The sequence below is a fragment of the Homalodisca vitripennis genome, chromosome 5 (genome assembly GCF_021130785.1).
Source record: "Homalodisca vitripennis isolate AUS2020 chromosome 5, UT_GWSS_2.1, whole genome shotgun sequence".
NCBI classification, from domain to species: Eukaryota; Metazoa; Arthropoda; class Insecta; order Hemiptera; family Cicadellidae; genus Homalodisca; species Homalodisca vitripennis.
This window is the reverse complement of record NC_060211.1, coordinates 163,092,355-163,105,283: the sequence shown is the minus strand read 5'-3', so window position 1 is coordinate 163,105,283 and position 12,929 is coordinate 163,092,355. Positions and strand designations below refer to the sequence as shown.

Below are 12,929 nucleotides of genomic sequence, written 5' to 3'. Positions count from 1 at the left end.
ACTCCACAGAAAGCAGCACAAGTGGTCGATATTCCGCCTCAAATTACAGCATTGGGTGGGTTATCTATTGTGTAACTAATATAATCAAAGATAGAATTTACAGGGGATACGGGTAATGGTCATATTTATGCACAAAGACTCTGGTGCCCACAGTCAAAAGTCTAAACATTATTGGTCATACAAGTAGTTCACTGGAACCAATATAATAACTTTGAGAGTCATTAACTTATTACGAATGGCAGCTGTAACTTACAAGCAAATTGTCAACCTTTTCTAACTTGATCCAAGTGACTATACATGTGACTACTGGGTTACATACTCCAAAATTAGATAGCTGGCGGATCTCATCGCAAAGTTACATTCCACAACCCTTGGACCTATATCTCCTGCTGATACATCATGACCATGCAGAACTCTAAAGAAAAATAAATCTGCCACAATAAAAGTTGAAAGCCATGAAGAAAAAGGTCTTTTTACCTATTCCCTCCACTAAGCTGCATACACTTTAAGAACATTCATGACAGAAATTTCCTCTGGATTGATTGGCTAGAACAGGCTTGATTGTTACATATGCTCTAGTCAGTCAATAATCTTTATTGTTTAAAAACATGGTGATACACAAGTCTTTTCAAAATTTTTAGGATTTCAAAACACTGATTGCATGTTTTGAGAAAACCATCTTGGAATCTATTAGAAGATGACCACGATACCACGATATTGCAAAATGAGCAAAAAACTAGCAAACAGAACTAAAATACGTATTAAAGAAATCTGCATGTTACATAAACCAAAAGGTATAAACTAACCCAGTTTATCAACTTAGTGGAAATGTTACTTGATGAAATTTGAGATAACATCTCCATAAGATAATATATCAAAATGTTGAAAACTGGTATCACAAAAAATTCAAAGAATAATCAAACATCATGCTGTGGAAATTTCAATATTTTTAAAGCAAAAATGAGCAAGAAAAGTTATTGTTATACCTCCAACAAACTCAAAGCCTTGAACCATTGACTAAACACAAACAGGTCGGGTATGTGGTCAGTTATGAAATACGTACACGTACACTCTGAGAGAGAAGTGCTTGTGGTCAGTCCTAGCCACATCAAGGTTTTTTTCAAGTTGGGGAATCCTTGGAAATAGCCTTCAAAATCTAAGATTCAAGATAGTCAAGGACAGTAAAATTATTACCTGCTCAAGTAGTTAATGCCAAATGACTATTCAAATTTTCTAAACTTGTGGATATGATGCTGAATAAATTTGAACTTCACAACGTTTATACTGGCGAGTAATACTGCTGTTTCATAATGTGAACAAGAATAAGTTATTTTAATATCGCAAATAGTATCGCAAATACTTGTTACAGCTTCATTACTAGTTGTTCAAATCTCAGTCAACAAGAAAGTTAAAAAATCATTCACAATAATACATACTTTTTGAACTCTGGAAATGGCAGTAATTCTTTCCTCAGATGGCAGACCATTTTTCACTGGTGCAGAGTGTTCTGTACCAGTGCTTTAAACATTTTGTAAAAAACACATTTTTACTATAAACCTATATGAGTAATACATTATTTTTTCACGAAAATATGGATGTAGTATAAAAACATTATGCATATACTATAAGAAAATGCCTACAATAAACCTTTTTTAAAGTGGTGGGACTGCATCTGGTAAAGTGTGATAATATAATAAATATTAGAATTTGAAATAGCCAATTTATTTTTTGTTTTATATAGTTTCATGAAATATATAATAATACCCAGCTTCCCTTGTAGAAAAATTAAATATGTTGTAAAAAGCACAAATAGTACATTTTTTTACTATGAATATGATTATTTTCAAAAATGTACAAAAAATATCATTCATACACTAAATGTTTCCATAATTTACCGAATTGCATGCAATACAAAACAATAAATTAATTAATAACTAATTTCTTAGTATTTTTATTTAATAAATGGTGGGACATACCCAAAAATTGTTACTATGGGTACTATACATTTTTTTAATTAGCAAAAATACAATTTGTACACTAACTTAAATGTTCCAAAATATACAAAAACTTAGAGAATTAGGTGCACTGCAAAATAATTTTAAATCATTATCTGATACCCTGCAAATATAGGCTCGCAGGTGCATAGGCGTAAAATGGTAAAAGCAACAGGTTTTCAAACAAATCAAAAGTTTCTACTTATGCAAATTTTTATATAGAAATATTTCACTGATTACATTAATTTTAGAATAAATAAATACTAACTTTGAGCTTTTGCTGAAATATTAGCTTAGTTTGAGGTTCCAGAAAGCATTAAAGGAAACCTAGATGTCACTGTCAAGGCCTAGGTTGTCTGAGTCTGACAGGTCAACAAGTTAGAAACACCTACCAGATGACCTTTTCAGCAAAGTTTTGGAACATTATTGAAATGAGAGCCTAAAAAAAAGTTATAAACAAACATGATAAACCATACCCATAATATATCACCAATTTAAAAATGGCTAGATGAAGACAATATTTCTTGCAAGTTTTATGACCACTGTTGCCAAAAAAGCAAAACAAATATCACCATTGAAATCGACAATTCTTTCTGCTTGAAATGGTATATAAATAGTGGTGGTAATGATGATTTATGTACTATATGAACTCTCAAAACACGTGCGTGTCAGATCGACATTACAATGTCAATTGCCACTACCAAACTGACGTGGATCAACATTATAATGTCTACATATAACTTAGCTATGGTAGGAAGGGTTGATTCAATTTGGAATTTCAAATTATAATGTCAATTGCCAGTTCGGAGGTTGAGCTCATCACTTTTTGCTAATTTCTGAACAATGTTTTTAAAAGTTCAAAGTAGGTTGGGTGTGAATATGAGGTATAGTAACTATCCTCAAGTTGAAGCTTATATTTCTCCAGATAGAGTAGATACAATTTAAATTTGTTGTGAATAAAGAGTAAAACTAAAAATTTAATAAATAAATAATTAATTTTAGAACGCATTACATAGAGAAAAATAATTTCTGCTGCATTCATCATCAAAAAGCACATTTTCATTACCTATCAAGACTTGTTTTTAGATTTATTGGTTACAGAGGTTAAAAAAGATACAATGGAATTTCAGCACTTTCACCGAACACTTTTAAAACAAACTGTCCTATATAGACTTTTGCATGATGCATTTCTATACAAGACGACAGTTTGATGAAGATGCATGTCACTCTATGTGATTTGTCTAAGCATTTGTAAATAATATTTTTACATTGGTCTTAGGAGTAACCATGATGGCAAGGATAAAATAGCAAAATGAATAAATTTGTGAACAAAATAGTACAATCATATGGTATTAGTACAATTTAATAGTTCACATTCTAAACTTTTATTTAAATTGTGCTTTATATACAGTCAGTTAACTTATATTGCAACCTTTAACAATATAGTAATATAGTTGTAAACGGAGCTATGATCATTGTCCTCAGAACTTGAACATTCAAAGAAGGGTGGAATTGGGGAAAGCTTCAAGGGCAAGGGTGGAGACTTTTAAGGAAGTACTCTTATAATTGGGTAATAACAGTTTTTAAAATTAATTGAGCTTCTCGATTTTTTTTCCCTTAATTGACTTGGATTAGTGTAGGTACCCAGAAGACACCCCTCTCCTACTTTCACAAAAAAATCTTCCAAGACATATGCGTGAACTAGACATGCCCGTCCAAAATCAACAGGACCTGCCCGTTGTTTGTATTACATTCCCACTTAGTACAGTACAACCTCCAATGCTTTTGGAAAAAGCAAGCAGCCTTACAAAACATTTTAAAACATCTGCAGATTGTAGAGCAATAAAGGCGGGTTCTACTAGTATCACTAGTATTATTATATAAGTTTTTGTCGCAGTTCAATAATTTTTCTTTTGTTGGCTACTGTACATTACACAGCACATTATATAATCATCTTACAGATCACTGTGTGATCAATATTGTACATAGGCTACAGACCATGTTATGGTCTGCGTAATTGAGGATGTATTTCCAGCATACTAAAATAAATTCAGTTCTATTTCACATGTAGCACATTGTTAAATAGTAAAAGTGTAAAATGAGCCTATGCCACTGTTTAAGAAAAAATAGATTATATATTATGGTCTAGCTGTATTATATATTATAAGACAATTAAACCTTTGGATAACGCTCACACTAGTTAGCCACATTTTCTACATGATCTTAAACCATTTGGGTACTTTTTCTGATTAAAAACGGAGGCCACCGATAATATACTAAATTTCAAACATTCAATTTTTGTTCAATAGATGGATATCACAGCCCCCTAAACTTTTTTTCCTGAAAAATCAATACCGTACATACTATTCTAAGAAATTGATACAAATAGAGGTACTTTCTGATTAAACGGAGGCCACCAATAATAATTGGGATTTAGCAACTTATGATGGGCAGTTTACACAATAAATACTAACGGTTAGGTTAGTAAAACCTGAATCGCCTAACCACACTAGTCACACAGTATGTGCAGCGTGCTTTTGAATAGGTGGCTTTCCGTTTAATCAGAAAGTACCTCCATTTGTATCAATTTCTTAGAATAGTATGTATTGATTTTTCAGGAAAAAAGTTTAGGCGGCTATGATCAAAAATTGAATGTTATAAATTCAGTTTATATACTAGTCCACCAATCTGGAGACCGAGGAGAGTCTATGGTTTTCCATATGGGAGGGATAACAAGCTAAGGAGGAGTTAGACATTAGTGGAAGGGATGGGTAGAGTACGATAAGCAGACCGGGTTTTTATATCAGTATTATCAAACTACATTTTTAATTATTATACAGATCGATATAATTAACCAATAGTAATTAATTTGAACAATAACTAAATCGTCTGCACCAACAGTAGATGCATTATCATATATTCTAAACACAATTTGGTCTATAAGTAACTATAGTTAACTTTAGAAACTAAATGACTATTCAAAATAACACTATAAGATGATGTACTGTGTCTTTCTCTTTATAAAGATGTTCGTTTTGTAGTTACATTTTCTTTGTTATTTAAAAGTAATTTTTCATACCACCTGTCTTAGTTTTATCGTTTGGCCCCTTATAATTTATGACATTACGTGATTGTTTAAACTACGAGTAGGTATTTCTATTAATTTTTTAAACATGTAGGCTAACTTTAATAGTATTTTCAGATACGTTGATATCGATTGATAGTTCTGTTATTCGATATACAGGATGCTGGCAAAATAACCTCCCTATTTTTAAATGCTAATAAAAACCACAGTTTAAAAAAAAAAAAAACAAATTTATTCATTTTAACTTATTCTATGACATGGGAAGTTTTTTTTCTACTTTCTTTTAAAAAGGAATATCAGATAAGTGGTGGCCGTGGTTATCAATACACTATTGCAAGCGAATTCTGAAACTGTCTTGGACTCTCTTGAGCATGGCTTGAGGTATGCGCAGAACTTCCTCCTGTATAGCTTGCTTCAGATCTTGCAGGTTTCTGGGGCGATGTTTGATCACCTCGGCCTTTAAGTAACTCCACAGAAAAAAGTCACATGGGGTTAAATCGCGCTGGCCACATAATGTCCCCTCCCCGAGAAATCAATTGGCTAGCCTCAAAATGTTCATTGCTATTCGGGCAGTATGTGCTGTAGCACCGTCCTGCTGGAACCACACATTCTCGAAAGCCCTCTGTTGTAGGGCAGGTTCAAAAAATTCTGCTAGCATGTTGGCATACCTGTTTGAGTTCACAGTAACAACATTGCCATCCTCTTAAAAAAAAATTAGGGCCAATGATTCCACATCGTGATAACGTGCACCAAACAGTCACACGTTCACTATGAAGAGGCCTCTCATGGATTTCCTTCGGGTTGTTTTCACTCCAATAGCGAAAATTCTGTTTATTCACACTTCCAGACAGATGGAAATGCGCTTTGTCACTGAAAAAAACAACAGCGTCTGGTGGGAGACTTTCCAAGATTATTTGACACGCTTCCATACGACTGCCAATCACGTTGAGATAGCTCTTGGACAACAACCATCTTGTAAGGATGGAAATGAAGATCCGTGTGTAGGATTCGACGAACGCTACGGTCGGACATTCAAAGGGCGGCTGCATGTTTGCAAGCTGATCGGTGAGGAGACGACTGCAAAACTGATTGCCTAACCGCATTAATGTTTTCTGGTGTACGAGCACTACGAGGTCTTCCACCTCGTTTTTTCACAACAGAACCAGTTTCTCTGAAGGGTTTTTCACCCACAGCACAATAGACTTGCGGTCCGGTACTGAATCACGAGGAGGAATTTGAAACCGCGTTCGGAATTCACGTTGAGCCATGATAACTGATTCATTGCTACGAATGAACGCTTCGACCGCAAAAGCTACGTTTTATATATATATAAGTAGCGATAATGGTAATAAGCGATATAAAGAACGAGTCCGCTTATCGTACTCTACCCGAAGAGATAATCAAGATAACAATTTTCACGCAAAAAAAGTACAAGGAATTTTAGAGGTGAGAGTGGAAATACCAAACACATCTCCATAATAAAAACTAATGCTGTATGGAGTGAGGCATGTGAGCATACCTTACAAGTTATTTGGTTTTTTTTCGTCATGGGTAGACTTTAATAAGCGGCCTACACTCGTTATTCGGTTGTTTTTATCAAATGATTCGATGTTTTTATCCGAAGGAATAATTCGACATTAAAATTTATTTAACTTAGCACATGATTCCAACTTATTAGTTATAGTACTTTAAATGTAAACAATAAACAACACGAATTAACTAATATTTTTAGACTTTGGAAATGGCGACGAATATGAGGAAATCATGTGAGATATTTCTCACAAGTGACGAGATTTGTTTAAGTTACTTCAACAAGTGGACTTGGTTCCTGATAACCCATGCGGAGAATTCTTTCCTTCATTCTACAAAAGCGGTTACTCATTGATATCAAACTGGGCAAGTTATAAAAATATTGTAAGGTTTCGTTAATACTAAGTCTAGGCCATAGTTGGTTTTGTTGTTTTGTAATGTTAGTGTTAAATTTATGTTTTTAAAACTGTAATTTACAAGATTCTTTTTGTTACGGTAATTTATCAAAACTCTTTATTGTGTTTGATTTTTACATATCGAAGTTGAATAATATATCGCATTGTTCAATACAAATAACCGAATAACGAGTGTAGGCTGCTTATTAAAGTCTCCCCTTCGCCATTTCAACAGTTTCTACATCTACGGCGAAGTTTGATTGTTTTTCCCTCTGTGCTCTCGGTCTTGTTTGCCAACATACATCTTATTTGCACATCCCGTTATTACATATTATTAACCGATTCATGATTGGTCAGATTTTGCTGCTTAGTAGATTAAAAAATAAAAACATTGCTCTTTGTTTTGTCATTACCATTAGCCATTTTGTATTAATTGAGTTATGTTGTAATGGTAGTTAAGCTTCTAGAACAATGTATTTACCTTCTACCTATGAAGAAAATGTTTTACATGCAGACGATATTTTTGCTCCTATTAAGTTTTCTGATTGTGTTTTTAGTTTGACATGGAATTTTACATTAATTTTCATTATGGAACAAATGAGGTGGCTATTGTCCTCTAGTTGAGGAATAGTACACTCTTGTTTTGTTGTAATATTATTAGGTGATTTTGTAATATTTAGTGAACATTAATGGTCTGCGTTTTGGAATTTTACATTATAAGTTACTGATCAATACTATATCGAGGGATGTTTTTCGTTTGTCGCAATCAGCATGGGATACAGCACCGCAGTCAGCTCTGTGCTGAGGCATTACTATTAGCCCGTTCAACTACTAGTTCCTTTTACGACATTACATAAAAAGTTTTGGTTTCCAAAATTTAATGTTTAATCATTTACCTGTTGAAAAAACAACACACATTGTGAAGTGGCTTAAGTAAACATTCACCTATGCTGCTCGCAAAAGTCTTTATGTCCTGAGGCAATACGTGGAGCAGAATAATGAATTCTCTTCTCTCAAGAGTCTATGAATAGGGAAAAACCATGCCCCCTAACGAATGATGTAATAAAGTTCTTGAAACTCAACTAAGGATTAGCTTAAAAAAAAGACATCTCATATTTCAAGCAAATGTTCAAAGAATTTTGTAGCAAAGAAATGTCTCATAATGTTTTTAAAAAAGACTTAAAATAATGGAGAGGGAATCATAATATTACATTATCATTAGCCTATAGTCTAACCATAATTGTCATAAATTCTTCAATGCAATTAAGATACTGTCCATACACCAATTCTAAGAAATATTAATCTGACATACCTGTACTTTGGCTACAAGAAGCTCTTCAGTTATATCTTCTAGTCTTCTATCTTGTTCTATAATAAACCATACGAAACGGGGGTTAGAAGTCTCTTTTGATTGTTTGTTAAGTCGCACTGAAAAAACATTCCGTATTTCATCTAATTTTTCTTCGACTAAACGTACCTTTTTACGTTTAACACGAATAAGTAATTGTGATTTATTCAATTCATCCATGTCTCAGGGAGGTTGACCTCCATATCTTAGAAACTTTACATTTTAAAACTCCCCGATATCAATCACTTGCTCGATATTATTCTAAACTGGCACCACCTGTTTCACGTTACAACAACATCCATTTTGAAGTGTTGAATGAAAAATAATTGAATTGAATACATTTGATATTTATTACAATCATATGGTGACATGGTTGCCAATGCATGAATTAAAATAAAAAAACGTTTCCACATAGGTACTTTAAGAGAAAATAATTTTGAATTTTATTACGCTTAATCACGACATGCATCGAGAGAGAGAAAAATATTTATTTATAGTCCTATTGTATTAGTATAATTTAAAAAAGAACAAAATAACAAAATATCTTTGAAAACAATAACACTATATGTCAAGTCTAGTTAAAAAAAATACATTCTCAGGAAAATTAGAATAATAAATGTATGCACTATTTTTATAACAACAGTTAAATAATCGTGTTTTAATAAATAATATTGTCACCAAGCAATAAATAAGAATTCTGACACACAGTGACTAAACATGATTTCTATTGTAGTATCACTAGATAAAGGAATACAACATTTTCCAATATAATTTTTTATATTTCTAGTTTTATTTTTCCAATATGATTTCTAGTTAGTTAAGAAATGAATTTATTATTTTCAACTTTTATTACTAGACTTTGTTTAAGAACCTCCTCTAGATAAAAATACAAAGCGATATTGTATTGATAACGTGCTCTAAGTGACTGCAGGTCAATCACAATAACGCTATCTGCATGATGAGGCGGAAATTCAATTACCGACCGCGCTCCCACACTCACTGTCAATAGTGCAGTAATGAGATCGATTACGGATTTTCAGTCTTATATAATTGAATTATCTTACAGTTTTTTTTCTAATACCGATTTTTCATCTGCAATAACGAAAGATCGTTATCAAATGATCACGAGATTGGTGTTTACTGTTTCATGTGAATGTAAATATACTATTACTATGAGTAAGTTTCATATAGTGTCCAATATAACTTACGTAATGGCAAATAAAAAATATTCCAACCTCCTGAACTATAACAGAATAGTTGGATTTTAAGTTTGAAGGGCAGTGATTTGGAACCCTAAATTTCAAGAGTGGAACAAATTTTAGAAATACAAACTAAATACTAACTCGAATTTCTCAGCATTCTATTTGATGTGGAGGAATCCTAAGTTTGTAAAATTCTTATTGGAATCACTTAAAATGTAATATGGTGGAGTCCTATGATATTTCTGAAAGGAAATAGCCACATATCAGGTACATATTTTTAAGTTAATTTGAATTCAAACATTCTTTATATATGACAAGTGATTTTATAATCTGATCAAGAGTTCTTTGAAAACAAGCTATTCCATTTATAATACCAAACGGAATTCAAGTGTACTGCCAAAGTTTTCCTTTAGTTTCGAATGCTGTGAAAGGTCGTTCTTTATGAAGGATATGATTTCTTTAGATCAGCTGTACTAAATACTGAGCAAAGTTTGATATAAATGATTTTCAAAAATCCATATACCATATGTGGTAAAGAACATGCATCAAATTGTGTGAACCTGTAAACAGATTGCAAGTAGTCGAGGCAAAAACGTCTTTTGTGTCCATTATTAATGACAATTACTTGGGCACGCCACGGCGACCTACTGGGTTCAATTATTCCTTCCGAGAGCAGTCTTTTAACCTCATTTGAATGAACTTGCTTAATTCTTCGGAGTAGCGATGGCACTTAATTGCAATTGGTTTTACATCATCAGACAAATTACTGAATAGTAGCGGGGACTGGACTTTGGCACTAAGAAGGTTACATATATTCAAGGGTGGGCATCCTTCACCAACCTTTAACCCTACAGTTGAATATTGGTGAAGAATATCATGTCCTAACACAACATCAGCGCATAAATCGGGTAGAATTAGGAGTTTTGTTTGCGGGTATTTATGTCACTTTTATTCCATATCAACAATACAATGACCGAGCGCAGAAGACACATGACTGGTTGACGCCATGGATATTTGGTGCTTCGTAGGTATTACGAGTGTAGTATCTTCTAACGGCAGTCTCAGATATAAAACTATCAGAACTCCCTTTATCGATCGAGGCTTCAACTTGATTTCCCTCTGATAACCAGCGGAACTTTTGCTTTGGAAAGACATTTTTGAGATGCAGCCAGTGTGGATGAAGTCATTGAGTTTACTTCTGTCCTTTTACTTTGACAGTTTTTATCCTTCTTTACACTAGATTGCTTTGTAGAATTATACACTGCGGCCTAATGTCCATTTTACTCACAAATATTGCAAATCGAATCCTTAGCGGGACATGTTTCGTGGGTGCCTAGGTCGTGCACGTAAATAACATTGATTCTTAAGTGAGGAGACTTCATGGGAAAAACGAATCAGTCACCGATTCAGATGCATCATCGTAGACACCAAACTTTTCATTTGTCAGTTGAGTGAGAGCATTGCAGGGTATTGAACTGCAAGAAAGAGCTCGATTTTCAGTCGCCTCCAAATTAACTGTTTGATTATATATGCTACATCAAGAGAGAAGTCTAAGTTTTCCAAAAATCTTTGCCAGATAGTTTGCGAAGTCAACCCCCTAATGAAAGTGTCCCGAATATATTCAATTTAGCTTTTCACATGCTGTGACTACCTTAAAATTATACTTTGTTGAGTTATTTTAGTTTCTGCAAATACGATATTTTTAACAGGTCCTTGCCTTCTTGTCGCCAACCAGTAACGAGAGTATAATAAACTGTTATGAAATGGATTAAGGTTTGAACCACACTAACATGGTTTTATTTAACTTAAAAGCTAAATTTAGATAAATGAAATTTATAGAAAGTAAACAGTAAACATAAATATTGAGAATAAATAAACAGCTGTTTTAATACAGAAAAGATATAACATAATACTACATTCCGCTTTGTTTGTTTGAGTAGTGATGGTTTCTTACACAGTTCAATCGTTAACTTATTTTTATTCGAACGTATCTATAATATACTGGCGAAATGGTCTTCTTTTTGAGTGAATAAGTTAGAAACATTCACCAATCACTAACCTACAACACTCAACACATTATAAGCTACTCTCGTTTCTTTAGTCTACTTTGGCCACTGTGATTCATTTTTTATTTTATCCGAGTTCTTAATGAGTAAACAAAAAAGATGTTCCATTGGATCGCAGTGGTTCTCATAGCTGATAAATGTAGGGTTTATATGAAAAACAAACACAATAAAAAAGGGAACATCTCCCAATGAGAACCTCTTTACATCTGGATTACATACACTGAACGGCTGCTGGGTGAACCAGGCAGAGCTCTGATGTAGTGTAGGTTTCTTTGCTTTTGAAACGATACAAAAATTCACCTTCAACGTATTCGTAACATACTGTTTTTATCTCTTTAGACATATATAAAAATATCAGTTTTCGGGAGCCAAGCCTGTGACAATGGCAGATTTAAGATGCTGCACTAAGCGTATGCGCGTATATAAGATGGGTTCATTGGTCCAAGTTCACTAAAGACATAACAATTGCATCCAGTAGTCTGTTGTTTAAGATTAAGCACTTTGACTGTGTAAGCATATGCTCTTCCATTACTCCTTCTCCTAGCATTAATATTTATCTTATATGTGATAGCATTGCATTGCATACTTCAACATTCAAAAAAATACTTTTATAAGTTTTGCAGGACACAATTGAAAACGTAATAACTGCAACTGATTACACATTTTGTCATACATTCAATAAAAAAGGACCATTCCTATATATGCAAATTGTTATTTTACACATTTCGCATTGTAAACCAAAATTAATACTTTTAAACTCACACTTTTATTAATTTCCCAATAAATCTTAGGTCAGTCTTATATGCGGTAGGAAAAATAATCTATATTACGGTCCTATTTCACAAAATGATCCGGTTAGTTTTCCATAAATGTTTTTGTGGACTCTTAAAAGCGATAATTTGAAAGGGCTGACACGTATAATTAATTACAATCAATCTAAAATTGTCTTGGTATTCACTAACAATTAAAATTTAAACTAAAGCTTAGAACGGCTACTATTGAGCAATGTTTTCTGCTAAGACGCATTATACTACTTTCTTAGAGTTCTAGGGATTAGTGAATGTTTATTTTGATAGTGAGTTTGACAAAAACTAAATTTTTATTTTTATTTTCAAAACAATAAGAAAATTGTATGCATTCGTGCGTATTACCTTTTTTATACAGTATTGTTAGGTTCTCATAGACGAATATACAGTTACAAGTAGTTTAATTAACAAACAAATCAAAGCAAAGAGAAAGAAATAAACTTTCTCTTCTACGTGCAGTCCATAGTCCATACAGACATAGAGTAAACAGTAAATACTTCTAC

At 33.0% G+C, this 12,929-nt stretch overlaps 1 protein-coding gene across 1 annotated transcript in view; it reads right to left on the bottom strand.

Moving 5' to 3' along the window:
* Positions 1–8,655, bottom strand: part of LOC124363087 (endoribonuclease ZC3H12A-like) — a 67,848-nt gene extending 59,193 nt beyond the window's left edge. Inside the window, exon 1 of the mRNA XM_046818188.1 lies at positions 8,317–8,655. Within this exon, the coding sequence (XP_046674144.1) occupies positions 8,317–8,532 (216 nt within the window). The 5' untranslated portion in view covers positions 8,533–8,655. The remainder of the gene's footprint in view (positions 1–8,316) is intronic.
* Between the last annotated feature and the right edge of the window lie 4,274 nt (positions 8,656–12,929).